Source organism: Annulohypoxylon maeteangense, assembly GCF_022496945.1.
Source record: "Annulohypoxylon maeteangense strain CBS 123835 unplaced genomic scaffold GGS22scaffold_11, whole genome shotgun sequence".
Lineage (NCBI taxonomy): Eukaryota > Fungi > Ascomycota > Sordariomycetes > Xylariales > Hypoxylaceae > Annulohypoxylon > Annulohypoxylon maeteangense.
Genome location: NW_025953258.1, coordinates 1,064,899 through 1,082,277, shown reverse-complemented (window position 1 = coordinate 1,082,277; position 17,379 = coordinate 1,064,899). Strand labels below are relative to the sequence as shown.

The 17,379-nt window shown below is 48.1% G+C and overlaps 4 protein-coding genes across 4 annotated transcripts; 3 read left to right on the top strand and 1 right to left on the bottom strand.

Annotated features, from left to right (window-relative positions):
- Positions 1-944: 944 nt before the first annotated feature.
- Positions 945-1,990, top strand: GGS22DRAFT_166588 (RTA-like protein). The gene is made up of 2 exons (XM_047961871.1): positions 945-1,196; positions 1,312-1,990. Exons 1-2 carry the CDS (start codon positions 981-983, stop codon positions 1,903-1,905), a joined length of 810 nt encoding a protein of 269 aa, XP_047817818.1. The 5' UTR covers positions 945-980; the 3' UTR covers positions 1,906-1,990.
- Positions 1,991-2,212: 222 nt separating this feature from the next.
- On the bottom strand, positions 2,213-7,085 carry GGS22DRAFT_166583 (uncharacterized protein). The gene is made up of 4 exons (XM_047961870.1): positions 5,909-7,085; positions 4,129-5,859; positions 3,149-4,078; positions 2,213-3,056 (listed from the first exon to the last, which is right to left on the bottom strand). The coding sequence occupies exons 1-4, from the start codon at positions 6,648-6,650 to the stop codon at positions 2,845-2,847; spliced, it is 3,615 nt and encodes a 1,204-aa protein (XP_047817817.1). The 5' UTR covers positions 6,651-7,085; the 3' UTR covers positions 2,213-2,844.
- Positions 7,086-7,445: 360 nt separating this feature from the next.
- GGS22DRAFT_166579 (P-loop containing nucleoside triphosphate hydrolase protein) lies at positions 7,446-9,340 on the top strand (the record flags this gene model as incomplete). The annotated part of the gene is made up of 4 exons (XM_047961869.1): positions 7,446-7,466; positions 7,564-8,253; positions 8,308-9,099; positions 9,159-9,340. Coding segments are annotated over exons 2-4 (1,262 nt in total), but the record flags the coding sequence as incomplete, so codon positions are not given.
- Positions 9,341-16,173: 6,833 nt separating this feature from the next.
- Positions 16,174-17,337, top strand: GGS22DRAFT_28349 (uncharacterized protein). Its single transcript, XM_047966699.1, has 2 exons — positions 16,174-16,749; positions 16,895-17,337. The coding sequence occupies exons 1-2, from the start codon at positions 16,498-16,500 to the stop codon at positions 17,102-17,104; spliced, it is 462 nt and encodes a 153-aa protein (XP_047817815.1). The 5' UTR covers positions 16,174-16,497; the 3' UTR covers positions 17,105-17,337.
- The last annotated feature ends 42 nt before the right edge of the window (positions 17,338-17,379 follow it).

The window sequence follows — 17,379 nt, the reverse complement described above, 5'->3', positions numbered from 1 at the left end:
TTACCTACCTAGACATACACCAATCCTGATCCTATTGACTTATCACGCATTGCAAACAGGTAGAATAGGTACTATATATCTTAGTAGAGCCCAGCCTTGGAGGCGTCCGCGGGCCCCGCCGGTCCCGTTGGCCGTAACTAGTACATTATAGTATAACTAACGTATTCGAGATCTAGTAGTTTTCAATCTAAGCACTAATATCTCAATTTCTAACGAAGTTATCATCACTGTGCAGCATAAGTTAGTAGGTAGTATAGGGAGGTATCCATGCATATACATGGGGAAAGGAAGGATGTAGAAACAATACAGATAGAGATATATGCCCGAAGGGTGGTTTGATAACGGGGCAATCTCTTGACTCTTGACTCCTAACTACTTGGTGGCCATCAATCTTCATTAGCCGACCCACACTTCACCTCGCATTCGCATATCGACTAGCTCGCGCTCGAGACAGGGTCTGAATGCTCGGGACCTGCGTAGATGCTGAGCCTCAACCATATGTAAGAGATGGATATCTATACTAATATAAATCTCTTCGATTTGAAGTCCACATGTCGGAATCAAATTGGCCCGGTCTTTCTCTTCTTCTCTCGTCTAGACTTTTTATAGTATCTTAGCGCCTCTACGACTTCACTTATAGACCCCTTTCGCTTCCATACCAGCTTCCTTTTTTAGATATAATATAGCATCTTTACCTTCTATTTCTTTCTGAATCAACTAGAAAGCCTAATTTCCACGGTCGACTTTTGCCCATCATAATGAGCAACGAAACAGGGGTTGGCACCAACGCCAGCGCCAGCGCACTGCAGATCTCCTTTAAAGACTGCAACTCGACGATATGTCCCTATAACAAGTCCTTCTACCAGTACCGGCTCGATATCGTTCCCAACGCCGTCTTTGTGGGACTATTTACGCTCTCTCTTTTCTTCTTCGTTGGCATGTATGCCTTCAAGAGGCGCGGCGGCATCTTTACCCTCGCCATGGTCCTCGGCTTGCTTAGCGAGATAATAGGGTACGCCGGACGCATCATAAGCTGGCAGAACCAGTGGAGCGAGAATGGCTTCCTGATGCAGATCTGCTGCCTCACCATTGGCCCGGCTTTCCTCGCTGCTGGCATATACTTGTGTATTCGTAGGATCGTGTTCGCTTTCGGACCTGAGAACTCGAGAATCCCGCCTAAGTTTTACACGCGTATTGTATGTTCCTACACCCTAGCTTTACCTTTACCCCTATTTAGTCTATTCATATGAAGAACCTGAAAGAAGGAGAGAAGAAAAGAGGAAAACCTGAACCAAACTAATAACCGCCTAGTTTATTCCCTGTGACATAGTCTCGCTAGTTCTCCAAGCCGCCGGCGGAGGCATGGCCTCGGTCGCCTTCCACACCGGAAAATCCACCGACACGGGTGACAACATCATGATCGCCGGCCTCTCCTTCCAAGTCGTTACACTACTCGTTTTCATGGTCCTCTCCCTCGACTTCTTCGTCAACACTACGCGCCGCCGGCGCGCTCTCGGATCCGAAGCCGCCTTCTCGCAGGACCCGGAGATAGTCGCCGTCAGGAAGTCGCTTATGTTCAAGGGCTTCTTGATAGCGCTAGCGTTAAGCACCATTTGCATATTCTGGCGTAGTGTGTTCCGTGTGGCTGAGCTGAGCCGCGGGTGGACGGGTCCCCTGATGGCACGACAAGATTTGTTCATCGGTTTCGAGGGCGTGTTGATTACCATCGCCGTCTGGGTTCTAAATGTCTTCCACCCAGCCCTAAGCTTCGGTGCTTTGATGGATCGGAAATTTGGAGACGGTGTCAATACCGGCGACCGCAAGAATGGCAACGAGAAGTTCGAGATGACGACTGACGCAAAGCCGATCACGGCTACGAGCTCGTCCGATATTGGTGATGTTTAACGTGGTGCTTGAACTAAGTTGACGGAAGAGATTTTACGTTAGCGGTGTCGCATAGATCTGTGGGAGTATGGGATGCATACCTAGGTAGTCGGACTTGAGGATCTTATGAAATCTAGACTTAAAGATAATACCATATTACTATACCAATGACCTATGTATGTATTTTCGTCAGTATAGACTTAAAGTGATACGGATCCATATTTGAAAAGTCAATTAAATTGAATTAGATTTACGAATTAATTGATTTTTTTTTCGGATGGCTGAAAATAATCACAGTTCCATATTGAAGCATCGATGAGAAATATATCGTCGGGAAGCGTTTCGTCCATTAATTGGCTACCTAGGTAGGTATTTGATAGTGACCTGGTAATGCGAAAAGCAAATGCTCGGCAATATGGCTCCACAGCTTATCGTGGCCATCTCTTTGACAGCGAGTTGTAACTAGACGGATGATGAAATGCATACACGCCTTACCCCACGACTAGTCGATACCTCGCATCATGTTGCGAATAGCTTCTCTTATCTTCTTCTGCTTCTTGCTTCTTGCTTCTTGCTTCTCTCTTTCCAGTTCCAGGCCTATGACATGACCTGAAATCCCTTCCTTAAGATTCATCTACCGTCGTCCCTGTTAGGTAGATCTTGCATTTTCTTGCTACCTGATTTCTGATCAAAATTATTATGGGTATCGGGTGGCCAGGAGCAGATTCCAAGCCTGTAAGGTTGTCGAAATCTCTTATCAGATATTGGACACTGCTATAACGCCCCATAAGGAGACGGATGACTAGATAGGCTGAGGTAACCACGTAAAAGTAATGGTCCACTCAGCTGATGTAATACGTACGAAAAGGTCGCGAGGAATGAAAGGGATGGGTATGGACTACAAAGGGATCTTTCGGTATAAAATAGGGGGATAGCTGTATGCGTGAACTACGAGGTTGCCTAGCTGGTACCAGCATCGAGTGGCAACACTTTGGACTTGTCCTCGAGAAACTCTTGCCTATGCTTGACGATAGCTCTTGTGATACGGTCGAAATCCTTAACTTTGTTGGCTTTCAGATCGTTGAGTACCTTTTTCAAGCCCTCGATGAATCGGTTTCTCGTCTCTCCGGTGAACATGTCGGCGGAGCCAAGCTGCGTGATAATTTCGGCATCTAAACCACGACGCCATGAAGTCAGTTATCCAAAGGGGGGGATGTATCGCAGAAAGGAATGACAACGTCTGGGGGCAGATGTTAGGACTCACCGGGAAGCACCATGCTCTCAAAGTGCTGGAATTCGCAAGAATTTCCATTAGGGCATTGCTCTCCGGCCAACACACGTGGGCAAATTGGTCGCATGGGATCAATCCGAGAGCTATAAGTCATTGACTTAAGGCCACCCGCCACCTCATCAAAGTATTTAGGATGGAACCTATATGCACGGAAGTACCCGAGAGGACTGTGATAAGACAACAGATCCTCCAATCGGGGTTTCTGTTCAAGTTCATCCTGCGTATCGGTTAGTAACAGGTGCTCATGAGATGAGCTCTTTTGTACTTCTCCGCTAGGCTTTCCCCTCGCCTCTGTAATTAGATCGTGTGACAGTTGGTATGGATTAGCATCATCGAGTACGTCGTGAGTAAGTAGTTCATCATTCAATGGAACGTCATCCTCCTGAAGCGAAATAGGCTTCGGGGGAAGATTCTCGGGCTCAAGGGGAGTATCACGAACAGGGGAGATTGGGGTTGACTGTGGCCTGTATGAGCCATCACTGCTTGGGGATGAGACCTGTGATAGTTGCTCCGGGATGCCTGCCATCCCGTGGTCTTGTTCTTCTATTCGAATCTCAGTGGCCCCGGACACGGCGTTAGGATCAGTCGTACTGTCTTCTAGAATCATATCCGCAGATGCACTCTCAGACGGCGTGCGCTGATTGCTGGGCGAGGCTGATAATACCTGATCAGCTATAATAAGATTATGTGGTGATTGAGTAGTGACAGGATGCTGATCGCCTGCTGAAGAGCTGGCTCGAGATGATCGCAGACTGGGCTGGACATCATCAAAAGTTGATCTTTGCTCTGGCTTGTTTATGTCTTGGCTCTCGGACATGAGTACGTCTTCAGCTTCGGTATTCAATTCCTGATCATTCGGATACTGTGGTTCAACATGACTAGACTCAATTGCCGTCGCTGTACCTATTCGCGTTTGTTAATATCCACATGAAAGACATGATGAGGTAACCTACCAGGAAGAACGGACTGAGTTTGCAGGCTCGTCTCAGGAGTTATTGGTCCTGGAGAATCTGCCAACTCCTCCATCTCAGCCGTTAGCTTCCTTCGTTCCTCAATGCTCGCCTGTATCTCGAACTCAAGCTGTGCTGCTTGCGCAACAGCCTGTCTGAGCCTCTCCTGTTTCTCCTGGAGATCGGCGTCGATGCTCGGCAATTCGAAACTTACAATCCTATCGCGCCTCTCGACATTGCCTCTTTTAGCCTTCTGTAACGTCTCCGGGACCTCAGAAATCTTCCGTGGCGTAGTAGATGCTGATGAAGGCTGAGCCTGAGGTGATTGAGAGATAACTCTTTTGGCAGCTTTCTTGGCTTCAGCCTCGGCAATCTGTCTCTTCGCCTCTTCAATACGCTTGTTAAGTAGGTTGAGCTTAACCCCATGCACTGGCGGTGTTGGAACAGCACTTGAACCAGGACTGGAGCGTTGCTTCCAGCTAGGAGAGTTAGATAATGGCGGGAATGCTCCAAGAGGGGTTTGCCCTGATGGCTGATTGGTAATTCCATTAGACGAACTAGGCTCGTCGATAGGTGAACCAATGTCCATTTCCACATCTTCGTCGTCGCTAACGTCGATTATTAACGGCTCCTGGGTACGCGATCGCTTCAGTGTCCCAGCGGGACTGGAATAACTATCAAAATCCGAAGCAACTGGTCGTTTTAAATTGCGGCTCCCTTGCTGTGCTGGCTGGGTCGCTAGGAATAGACCTGGAATACCTGCCTCTTTAGGTGAACTTTTCCCCGTAGATGCAGAACGTGATATGGAACGTCCACTCGACTCTGCAGTTATAGTTGGCGCTACGGAGGGTTTAGAGGGCAATTCTTCATTGGCCTTAGGCCCATGGGCGATGTCAGGATTACTTGTGAGCGCGGTTGGGGGTGTTGCGGGTTTGGCTGAGCTTTCAACTGCCAACTTTCTATCGGCTATTGCCTTTTCCTGTGCTTTCTTCAACGCGGCAAGTTTCTGATGGAGAATGGCATTATTTTCAGCTCGAGTTTTCGGTTTAGCCGGCGACATGTTGGCAGGTGAAGTTACGTCCGCATTAGCTGAAGCGGGTTGAGATGGCGGAGCCGTAGTAGAAGGCTGGACGATTGGTACAGTTCTCTGTGCTCTCGCCGCCAGTTTTCGGGCAATTTTGTCCTTGCGCTCCTCAGCAGCTGTCTTTTGGGCCGATTTTGAGTCATCTTTACTGGTATTAGGAACAGAGTTAGCGACAAGAGGTTGCTTTGAGTTTGGTGTAGCTGATGGTTGGTCTTTGGTGGCTGCTGGTTCGTGAGCGGCCTTGGTAGACTTAGGAGCACTTGGAGGCTCCGAGTCACTGGCCGACTTTTGCACCGTAGAAGACTTAGGGATAGAAGCTTCTAAGCCCAAATCCGTGAACAAGCCTTTCATCAACTTCTCATCGAAGCCTTCCTCAATATAATCTTGATACCGGATTTTTAGTGGCCACAACCCAAGGATAGCTTCTTGTGCCTTCTTCTTTGCTTCTGCCACAGATTGAAAGGAATAAAGCAGCGAAGAATCCCCTACGGGGGCAGCAGGAGCAGCGCCATGGTCGTTCATATCATATCCTCGGTGGGGGGCACGATTTGGTAGATTAGTATCAGTCTTTGATCGCTCCGAGGTTGGCATGTTGATACCGGGTAGAGTACCCGGTAGAGACTGTAGCGAAGGTTGGATATTTGAGGCTGCTGTTAATGGTTAGATTTATTTCGAACGCGAAGATGTATGACAACTTACGCTTAGGCCCGTAAGATACGGGCTTGCTCACTGATGCCCTACGCTGAATCTCTCTAGGAGACAGATAAGGGGAATAAGAACCCGACCTTTCGCGTTCTTGGTCATCAGGCTCCCAGTCTTCGCCTGGAGAATATTCTTGCTCGACGGCGGGAAGTGATGTAGATGCACTATTAATGGCCGTTTCACCTTGTGGTGTTGTGCCATCATAAATCGAGGAGCCATCGGCATCCCCCACACTTCCATTCGGGTTTTCCGTCGCACTGGGTTGCCTAGGGTACGAGGTAGGTACGGCAACATCAACCGCATCGTTCGGTTCGTACAAATCCTCGAACTCACCCTCGCTAAGCTCGCCTTCTTCAAGAGAATGATTCGTTTGTTCATGGGACGATACAGACAGTTCGCCTTGTTTAGATGATGTAGGGAGGTTAAATTCGAGTGCTTGAGCAGGAATATTCTGGTTGGGTGCAGTCTGTGATTGTGCTTTCCATGGTGTATTTTTTTCAGATCCGTATGGTATAGATGGTTGAAAACTACCCATGCCCAGCCCAGGTATGCTGCTCGCATTATATTGATAGGAGTTATTAACGGTCGCATAGTTGCCAAGAGGGGCATATGGAGGTTGTTGAGGATTTACTGGGGGTGGTTGATTGAACGATTGAGGGAAAGGCGACGGGGCTTGAGAATGAGGTTGCTGGCCTTGCTGGCCAGAATAGAAGCCATATTCGTATGGTCGTTTAGACATCGTGGAGGGGATAGACGCGATTCATCAGGGATACTTGTCGTGTGTCAAGCGACGGGATAGAATTCGAAAACGTGGTAACCAAGAACAGTCAATAGTCCAGGTTCCTAAATAATATCGTACGTGATCTCTTGTCGCAAAATGTGAATACGTTACCGGCCTAGTCAATTAAACGCCAGAGAGGTGAATATATGGATGTGACTAGTGTGAAGATATATTAACATTGCAAGATTTTTGACGCGTATGCTTCAAATCAACAGATTAATCCGTATCAAGGAAAAATCTGGGACTATGAATCGTAAATACTTGCAAGTTAGTTTGATTCGAGACGGTCGAGATCAAAGACGGTGATGCAAGACCAAGATTTCTTTCAGGGAAAAAAATGCGAAAGAATGGTTTGCCTCGAAATCGCGTTTCGGTAGAATTGTATGTTTCTGCAAGATTTCGGAATGCCGTATGAATGGATCAGAACAAGGGCAGGGTGTGGATTATATGATTACATAATAAGTCAGCAAGGTTCTTTCAAGTACCTAGGTACTTAGTTACTAAACCTTAGGAATAATTACATATATGTAATTGAGTATCCACAGTGTCGGCTCTACATAAATCCGGTATCCAAGCTCTCCTACGCAGTAGACCTCTTATCCGAAAATGGTAAGGTTCCCGCAGTGGATCCGAAAAACATGTACGAGTGGCTGTTGTGGGTACCTTTCACCACGTATCTTTAGTACCAGACCCACGGTTTGCACGGTGAAGATACGCTAATCCTGCCAAGCCCGAGCACTGTTTACTTCAACCACGGGCGTTGCCATGTCGCTCCTGCATGGATGTCAACAATTAGAACCAGCGGTTTGCAACATCGTCATCGATAAAGAAATATCAAAAACAGAAGGAACGAGTTTTCTAGGACGAATACCTAAATGATTAACTTCGCTCCATTCGTTTAACATTACCATTTTCTTTTCCTACGAACCATAACCAATGCTTTTCTATGGCATTGTGTCTAATTATCCCCGATTTTCGCGATTGATGTGGTAGCTTTTTGAATAACGGCCCCGAAAACAATTGCAGGAATTCTTTCTAATGAAATTGATTCTGGGGCGCATGATATCGCATTATACCCTTTGGAACTAGAACTTAGACATTGATCGCCTTCAACATGTCACAACGCAACAATCCCTTCGCTAGGAAGAATTCTCTTTCACCCTCGCCGGCTTCGAGTGGTCTTGGTCGACCGAAATCCGCCATCTTCTCTTCTCCCTCTGCCCTTCTATCGAGGGCCCCTACACCCCCTTCACATAATCGTACTCAATCGCAAGCATCAATAGGTGCCTCGAACCTCGTACCCGTTGGCACCAATGGCCCTCGAAACCATAGGGTCAATTCCAAGAGCGCTGCTCCGAATTCAACCACGTTCGCTCCGTCGTTTATCAAGACTGAAGAAATGCGAAGGAGCCTCGACACTGTCAAAGGAATCGAGGGAGAAAATGACTTCTCCGGCAAAAGATATGTCTGGCTTAAGGACCCACAGACCGCCTTCGTTAAGGGTTGGATAGTCGAAGAGCTTGGGGAAGGCCGCATATTAGTACAATGTGACGACGGCAGCGTAAGTCCCAGTATCTTGCATAGAGGTGGCAGATATACTGATTCATACTCGTAGCAACGTGAAGTCGATAGCGAGAGCGTAGACAAGGTTAATCCGGCCAAATTCGACAAGGCGAACGATATGGCCGAGTTGACGCACCTGAACGAAGCGTCTGTTGTCCACAACCTTCACATGAGATATCAAGCCGATTTAATATACACATATTCCGGCTTGTTCTTGGTCACCGTGAACCCTTACTGCCCCCTACCGATATATACGAACGAGTTCGTCAATAGGTACAAGGGTCGAAATAGAGAGGATACGAAGCCACACATCTTTGCCATGGCTGACGAGGCCTTCCGAAACTTAGTCGATGAAGGCGAAAACCAGAGTATCTTAGTTACTGGTGAATCCGGTGCAGGGAAGACTGAGAACACGAAGAAAGTCATCCAATATCTCGCCGCGGTAGCTCACTCGGACTCTTCCACTAAAGGTAGAGGACAACATTCCACCCTCTCGCAGCAAATCCTACGAGCCAATCCGATCCTTGAAGCTTTTGGTAATGCGCAAACCGTACGGAATAACAATTCATCTCGATTCGGAAAATTCATCCGCATAGAATTCACTCGCAATGGAGCAATTGCTGGTGCATTCATAGACTGGTATCTATTAGAGAAGTCTAGAGTTGTTCGCATTAACTCCCAAGAACGAAATTATCACGTCTTCTACCAGCTTTTGAAGGGTGCTGGTCGTCAAATGAAGCAAGAATTCCTGCTTGATGGTTTCGAAGTTGAGGATTTCACATATACTCGTGAAGGGCACGATACGATAGCTGGTGTCTCTGATCTTGATGAATGGGATTCGCTACTTGAAGCATTTAGCGTAATGGGCTTTACCGAAAAGGAGCAAGACGCAATCTTACGTACTGTTGCAGCAGTTTTACATTTAGGTAACGTCACCGTGGTCAAGGAAAGTCGCATGGCCGATCAAGCGCGCCTTGCCCCAGATGCCAAGGAGGTAGCTGCTCGAGTATGTAAACTTTTAGGAATTCCTCTGGATCCGTTCTTACAAGGGTTGCTCCACCCTAAAGTCAAGGCAGGGCGTGAGTGGGTGGAGAAGGTTCAAACTCCTGAACAAGTACGTCTTGGTATTGATGCCCTAGCAAAGGGTATCTACGAGCGAGGCTTCGGGGACCTTGTGAAGAGAATCAATCGCCAGCTCGACCGGACGGGATTAGGAATCGATGACTCAAAATTTATTGGCGTCCTTGATATTGCTGGTTTCGAGATCTTCGAAGAGAACAGCTTCGAGCAGCTTTGCATTAACTACACCAATGAAAAGCTACAACAGTTTTTTAATCATCACATGTTCGTCCTAGAGCAGGAGGAGTATGCGAGAGAGCAAATTGAATGGCAATTCATCGACTTCGGCCGTGATTTACAGCCTACTATCGATCTCATCGAGCTATCAAATCCCATTGGTATTTTTTCGTGTCTTGACGAAGACAGCGTCATGCCGAAGGCTACAGACAAATCCTTCACTGAAAAGCTTAACTCTTTGTGGGATAAGAAGTCCAACAAGTACCGTACATCGCGGCCCGGAGCTCGCCAGGGGTTTATTCTTACCCACTACGCAGCCGAGGTCGAATATTCGACTGAGAGCTGGTTAGAGAAGAACAAGGATCCCCTGAATGACAATGTAACCCGATTACTAGCTGCTTCGACAGATAAGCACGTCGCGAATCTATTCGCGGACTGCGCCGATAACGATGATGATATTGGTGCTTCTCGAAGTAGGGTAAAGAAGGGACTGTTTCGAACTGTTGCGCAAAGACATAAAGAGCAATTATCTAGTCTCATGTCTCAACTCCATTCTACCCATCCCCATTTCGTTCGATGTATTCTTCCCAATCACAAGAAACGACCGAAACAATTCAATGCACTACTCGTCCTTGATCAGCTACGATGCAATGGTGTCCTTGAGGGTATAAGGATAGCGCGAACTGGCTTTCCCAATCGACTCTCATTTGCTGAATTTCGACAACGATACGAGGTTCTTTGCAGGGACATACCAAAAGGATACTTGGAGGGACAAGCGGCAGCAGCATTTATGCTGGATAGGTTGGGAATAGACAAGTCTCTTTTCCGTGTCGGCCTGACCAAAGTATTTTTCCGAGCTGGTGTGCTTGCCGAGTTAGAAGAGCAACGTGATGCAATGATCACCGAGATAATGTCTCGGTTTCAATCTGTTGCTCGTGGCTACATCCAACGACGTATGGCTTTTAAAAGGTTGTACCGCACGGAAGCAACTCGAGTCATCCAACGAAACTTCAATGTGTATCTTGATCTTTGCGAGAATCCATGGTGGCAGCTTCTTATTAAGATGAAGCCATTACTGGGTGCGACTCGCACAGCTATTGAAGTGAAGCGACGAGACGAAAAGATCAAACTGTTGAATGATAAGATGCGTCAAGAGACGGAAAATCGCACACGACTTGAAGAGGAACGACGGAATTGCCACGCAGAATTAATGCGAACACAGCAGACCCTGGAGAGCGAACGAGCACTGGCGCTAGACAAGGAGGAGATATTTAAGCGCTTGCAGCTTCGCGAGTCCGAGCTCGAAGAAGAATTGCAGGGTGCCATCGACGACCAAGAGAAGCTTGAAAATCAACTTGATGATCTTCTCGATGCAAAGAAGAGGGCTGAGCACGAGGTAGATAGATACCGAGCTCAGCTAGAACAAGCTGCCGCTCTCATTGCTCGACTCGAGGAAGAGAAGTCGGAATTAAACACTCGAGTTTCTAATCTTCAAATAGAGATTGAGAACCTATCTCAGAAGCAAGCTGATCGAAGCGCACAGGAGGCTGCGCTAGAGGATGAGGTTAAGATGCTTCAGAGCCAATTGTCTCTGAAAGACCGTAAATTACGAGATGTCGAGGGCAAGCTTCTTAAAATGGACCAAGACGCAGAGGTCAAGCTAGCTGCCACCCAAAAGGAATTGCAATCCCTCAAATCACGAGAACAACGACTTACAAAGGAACATCGCGAAGCACAGCAACACCTATCAGATCTATCCAAGACCTCCACGGACTATGAGGAGCTTATAAGGAAGAAGGAAAGCGAGCTTGTTCTTCTTCGTTCGGATAACAAAAACTTTCAGATGGAGCAACGCAGCTTTGAAGAGCAGAGAAAGTCGCTACTCTCCGAGAAAGAGAGAACAGCTGATCGTCTTCGCGAAGTCCAGGCCGAAATGGTCGCCATGAAATCACAACATTCACAGCTCCAGCGTGAGGCGGAAGATGCTAAACAGTTGCTACAAGCAAGGCTCTCTGAGGATGCCCAGGCAAACCAAAATCGCGAAGTACTCGAGTCGCAAATCAAGGACCTGAAAGATCAGCTGTATAAGGTTCAGATGGACTTAAGCCGAGAGCGCCAGTCGCGAGATGACGTGGCCCTCCTTGCTGAACATAAGTTCCAGGCCTTGCAGGAAGAACATGACCGTCTTAAGGAGTCGAAGATAACGATCGAGAAAGAGCTCTACCTACAACAAGATACTCTACGACGCACCATGGAAGCGCGATCAACTGCAGAAAAGGAACGCGACGAAGCCCGCGATGAAATCCGACGATTGCGGGTAGCGAAAAGCGAAGCGGAAGAAGCACGCTTGAATGCGGAAGAAGCAGGCGAACGCAATGCTACCCGCGCAGCTCGTGAACGAGAGGCCAGTTTACAGAAAGACCTTGACGCAACACAGGAACGACTAAGCTGGTTCGAAGGTGAGTGTGAGAAGTTAAATCGGGAGATAGAGGATCTCAACAAGTTCATGATCTCATCCGGAGAATACGGCCTTAAGAACGACCAGGCTAAAGAACGCCTCGAGCGTGAATTGGTCACTGTGAAAGGACGTCTAACCGCATCCGAGAACGACAACCGTGCCTTACTCAATAAACTACAGCAAAAGGGGCTTGAAATCGCGCGATCCTCGTCGAGAGCCAGCGAAGCCTCGAGGGGGCAGATTTTGACACTTCAACGCGAAAAAGCCAGGATGGAAGAACAGCACGCCAAGCTCAATAAGCAAATTGGAGATTCATCCTTGACCATAGCTGGGCTCGAGAAGAAGATTGAGAAGTTACAACTCAATATTGAAGACCTAAACCACGAGGTCGCACGTGAAGTCAAGTCTAGCCGCAACGCCGAAAAAGCGTCATCGAACTACACGATCCAACTTGCCGAGGCAAATCGGACCATCGAATCTGAGCGCCAATTACGGACACAAGCCCAATCAACTATACGCGCCATGCAAACGACCGTCGACTCTCGAGACAAAGAATTGGAAGAGCTTCGAGCACAAATGCTGCGTGTTCTAAAAGCTGTTGACCCTGAGATCTCAATTCCAGCTCAGGGTGACGCAAGTCATGATAAGATCATGGGTCAAAACTTCGATATGCTTAGGAAGATCGAGGAATTGCAGCAAAACCTCCGTATTCAGACAGCGGGACGGACACACGCAGAAGCGCAGCTGACAGAATTACGTGCAAACCGGGGAGATTCGCCTGTAAGACCCAGGCTAGAGGAGATGCACCCTAACGAGGCTCCATTCAACGGGTCCCCTACGCAAAAGCGAAGCAAATTCAATGGACGACGCAATTCGAACACCACCACACCAACCCGCAACCGTGTCACCAATGAGAATGATCTGATTCCGGACTCCGCTAGGTCAGACCGTACGGCAGACATTCTCAGCTTCAACAATAAACAGGATCTCAAGACCGAGGTTGAAGAATTACAAAACCAGCTCCAGATAGCACAGATGCAAAACCGCCATCTCCAGAGCCAGCTTGAACGCATAACACTGCCGGTGCTAGAGACGAATCTTGACGACAGCCCATCCGTTCGCCGTATACAGAAGCTAGAGAAGGCAAATAGCCGCTTACATGATATGCTCGACGACTCGTCAAAGAAAGTCTCTCAATTAGAGAAGTCAATTAGGAGTGGCGAATTATCTGTACGGGATATCCAGACTAGATCTCACGAAGAAATCCTTGATCTGCTTAATAGCCAAGAGGAATCCAGACGTGCACTTCTTCATACCCACAATGACGCCATTGCCGAGCTAGCACATGTTAAGGAGCACTTCGAAAAGATAAGACACGAACGTGCGAGGTTCGAGGTTGAGCTTCGAGACGCGAAATCTGATCTGCAAGAAATGACTTTAGCCCGAGAGCAGGAAGCTTCTAGTCGCAGTCAATTACTCGAAGAGTTCGCTGATCTACAAATCCGACTTGATGCCGAAAGCTCCGAATTGGCGGATGTAACTTCAAGCCTCGAGATGTACAAGGGTCGCGCGGATGAATATTTCAGCAAACTAGAACAAGCTGAAATTGCTGTTCTGAAGGCGACGCGGGCCGAACAATTCGCCAAGTCCCAGGCCAAAGAAGCTGAGGATGCTTATGCGGAGATCATGTCTCAACGAAATAAATCCGATGGAAGCATGGAAGACATGCTTCGCCAGAACCAACGTCTTGAGGAGAAGTTGGAGGATATATCCACAGATCTCGAAGCTGCTCTACAAGCAAAGAAGCGCCTCCAACATGAACTGGAAGACTATAGAAACCAGAGAGCTATTGACCTCGAGGACAAAGAATCAAGCATGGAGCAAACGCGCAAAAAGTATCAGGCGGAATTTGCTACGCTAACCAAAGAACTCGACCTAGCCCGAGAGGAAAAGCTCTTCAAGCAATCCGAAATTGCCCGATTACGCGAGGAACTCGACGACCTCCGCTCCAAGTGGGATGACGAGGTTCTCAATAGCACAACATGGTCGAAAGAGAAGTCGCGCCTCGAAGCTACGCTTGCAGACGTCGTCTCTTCGCGTGACGAAGCTGTCAGCGCCCATAACGAAGCCCAAGGCAAGGTCGTATCCCTCCTTTCTCAAGTCCGAACCCTCCGCAGTTCTGTTGATGACATCACTGCCGAGCGTGAGTCTCTTGCGAGAGAGAAAGCCAGCATTGAAGCCAGACTCAAGGAAGCAAAGGCAGGACTTGAGGATCTGGCTAAGAGCGAGAGTCCCGCGCTGCGCAATGCTGCCAATACTGATAAAGAAATCCTGGAACTGAAATCCAGCCTAGCTCAACAGGAAGATATTGCTGCTGCTGCAGTAGAAAAGATGCGACGAGCTGAGTCTCTCGCCACCGAAGTGCAAAAAGAAATCACGGCCGAACGCGAAAGCAGTTCAGAGCTAGCGAAACAAAAAGCGGCGCTCGAGAAGAGCCTCAATGAAGTGCAAGTGCGCCTCGTCGATCTAGAGACTAAGGGATACTCCAGCGGCAGCCAGGATATCAAGTTCTTGCACAAGCGTATCCAGGAGGTTAGTACACCACCCGACCCCGAACCCGAATGTGAACGTCCAAACGAGATGCCACCGTTGCAGCCTCAAAAACGACCTCTATCTTCTCTATTCCGCAAGCTCACAAGGCGTGCCACTAATACTACATCTCCACAATAGCTCGAATCACAACTTGAGGCTCAAGAAAACGAGCGATCGAAATCACAACGCTCAGTTCGCAACGTCGACCGGACGGTGAAGGATCTCCAATCCCAGATCGAGCGCAAGGACAAGCAGACAGTGCAACTCAACGACGACGTAACTCGACTGCGCGACAGGGTTGACAAGCTACTAAAAGCGATCGACGAACTCCAAGCTAGCGAAAGCGATAACCAATTATCCGCTCGTAGGGCCGAACGAGAACTAAGAGAGGAGAAGGAGAAGACTCTACGGCTAGAGCGCGAGCTGGAAGGCTGGAAGCATCTTAGGATGGAGAGGGGAAGCGTGAACGGCAGTGTAAGACTCGGGACTCCTATCCTTCAGGAAGGAGGGAGAAGGCTTAGCGCCTGGCGGAATGGGATGGGTCCGAACGGTGATGCGGACGATACGGCAAGTCTTGGCGGAACAGGAATCGAGGTACCGAAGAGAAAAAGCAGTATCGGGCACGGGAGAACGCCAAGTCTTACCAAGGGCTTCTTATGAGTTAAGTTTGCGGGTGACGAAGGAAGGAATTCGTAATAAACCAGGGCATCGTTAATGCTTTTGACGACCTCGCGGGCGGCGGCGTTTTTCTGAGTAGTATATTTTGTTTTACGGAGACTACTACCTCTTGTATGTACGTATAAGCATGATAATGCATCGAAATGAGAGAAGGATAGGTTAATGAAATGCTATGGTATCAAGTTCATTTCTTGCTCGTCTTTTTGATCATGTTACGTCACCCATAAGCCACCTAATATGCCCCAATATCCCCTACTCTTCCCATATAGATAATTTATGCGTATTGTGGTAAGTAGTAGATGCTCGTCGTGTAAGACAGGGGATATTGAACCGGTAAGATTAGCAATGAGCGGCTTTCCCCACTACAGTCCGGCCACAGTAAGAATGAAAAAAAAAAAAAAGCAAAACTTTCAAACGCCCAGCTTCAGCATTGTTAATCGGCTCTTAATTACTGCGCCTCCCGGTATTGAGTATCTCCTCGCCACTCCAATTCAGACCAAAAGATCTTCGTCATCTCTGGGAATCGAACCTTGGGCCTTCCCTATTGCAGGGGCATCGTTAAAGGGGTAAGATTCAACGTCTTAGGCACGTAACTATACCGATGCAGTAGGGTCGTTGATCTAATGCCGCCGATGAAGATGCATGGCTGTATTACCTATGCTATTTAGGGCTTCCTTCGGATGGATGCGGTAGACGATGTACGCGGACATGGACTACCTGAGTAAGGTTACCTACCTACCTTGGCCGCACACCGGGTAGGTGGCACTATACCGTATCTTGAGTACGTGGTGTTGCTACTCAGATGTGGACTGCGGGGCGCGACTTCGCGAGATCTCGTTGGTGCCACGGTTCGTGGTGGCTAGAGGTGACGTTTGTCAAGCACCAAAACACCAAAGCACGTAGGTATCCGTATGTACGTGGAGGTATCACGACAACGGCCCTTCAGCCTCGTTTTTGTGGCCGTTTGTGTGATTTAGTGACTCATGATTGCGTTCATTTTTTTGGAAGGGGTGGATTATGGCATTTCGTTCTCATCATCTTCTTAAAATCCCTTCTCCTCGGCGATATTGAATCATGGTATCCTATCCACCGCCATTCTGGTGCTTGGAAGAAGTTATTACCGTAGGCTAGAATGCCTAGACATACATATAGGCAATTCCAACACACCAGCGTACGGTCGACGTCGATGGCCCGAAAATCCGATCATTGCGAGCAGAGATGGGCAACATCCTCGGAAAACCGCAGGTCATCTACATCACCTATGGCTACGACTACTCTCCCAATTCCTCCTCCTCTCAACATTACCGCTACGGTGATGGGTACGAGTACGAGTATAAGGGCGGTGAGCAGCTCTATAATTGCTATGATTGGGACTGCTGTCCATGGTGTGGACTTTACCCCGTGGAACAGGAAAGTCAGGGGATTGATTGGGAGGGAGCGGTCATAGGGATCGTGCGGCGAAAAGGTTGTGTAAGTTGGGAGAACCCCTTTACCCCATACCTTTTCTTTAAATCGCCCTCTTTCTCCATGAATCCACATGCATCCCCTATTTCATCTTGTACACCCCCCGGAAAACTAGCAATCACGATCTAACGCAGAACACGACCATACGCAGACAAACCGAAACCACTGGGCACTAGCCTTCCGATCTGATATCGACGTCTCCCAACTACCGCGGCGTATCAAAGGGTACCGGACGCGGATCCCTAGCCGGTGTAAGAGAACGTGCTCCGATTGGCAGCCCGTCTACATCTTTTTAGAGCAGGACTCCTCTCATAGTAGCGGCTCCTTGGAAGAAGCGGCGAGCTTCGTTGCTGCAGAATAAGCCAAGCAGAATATAATGGACTTTTTGCTACGTTTTATGATGGTGCAGGAATAGATATATTATAGGCGTACGGCAATCCCGTTTTGGATCCCATTAGTAGTAAGTAACACCACTATTATGCCGTATGAATCAAGAGCTGTATAAGCTGTATAAAAGCAACTAATTTTTTATTCCATATGCCCTTAGATGGCCCGCAAAGTACATGTATATGGTTACGAAGCTAAGCTAATAACGGTGCTATGTGACCATCGTATGATCCGTTAATATGCCCATCG

Bases quoted from the DNA above. Each gene is read 5' to 3' on its own strand.
- GGS22DRAFT_166588 (XM_047961871.1), top strand. From the start codon at position 981: ATGGTCCTCGGCTTGCTTAGCGAGATAATAGGGTACGCCGGACGCATC. The intron at 1,197-1,311 runs GTATGTTCCTAC...ATAACCGCCTAG, and splicing joins CTAAGTTTTACACGCGTATT to TTTATTCCCTGTGACATAGT.
- GGS22DRAFT_166583 (XM_047961870.1), bottom strand. From the start codon at position 6,650: ATGTCTAAACGACCATACGAATATGGCTTCTATTCTGGCCAGCAAGGC. The intron at 5,860-5,908 runs GTAAGTTGTCAT...AACCATTAACAG, and splicing joins CGTATCTTACGGGCCTAAGC to CAGCCTCAAATATCCAACCT. The intron at 4,079-4,128 runs GTAGGTTACCTC...AAACGCGAATAG, and splicing joins AACTCAGTCCGTTCTTCCTG to GTACAGCGACGGCAATTGAG.
- GGS22DRAFT_28349 (XM_047966699.1), top strand. From the start codon at position 16,498: ATGGGCAACATCCTCGGAAAACCGCAGGTCATCTACATCACCTATGGC. The intron at 16,750-16,894 runs GTAAGTTGGGAG...GACCATACGCAG, and splicing joins TCGTGCGGCGAAAAGGTTGT to ACAAACCGAAACCACTGGGC.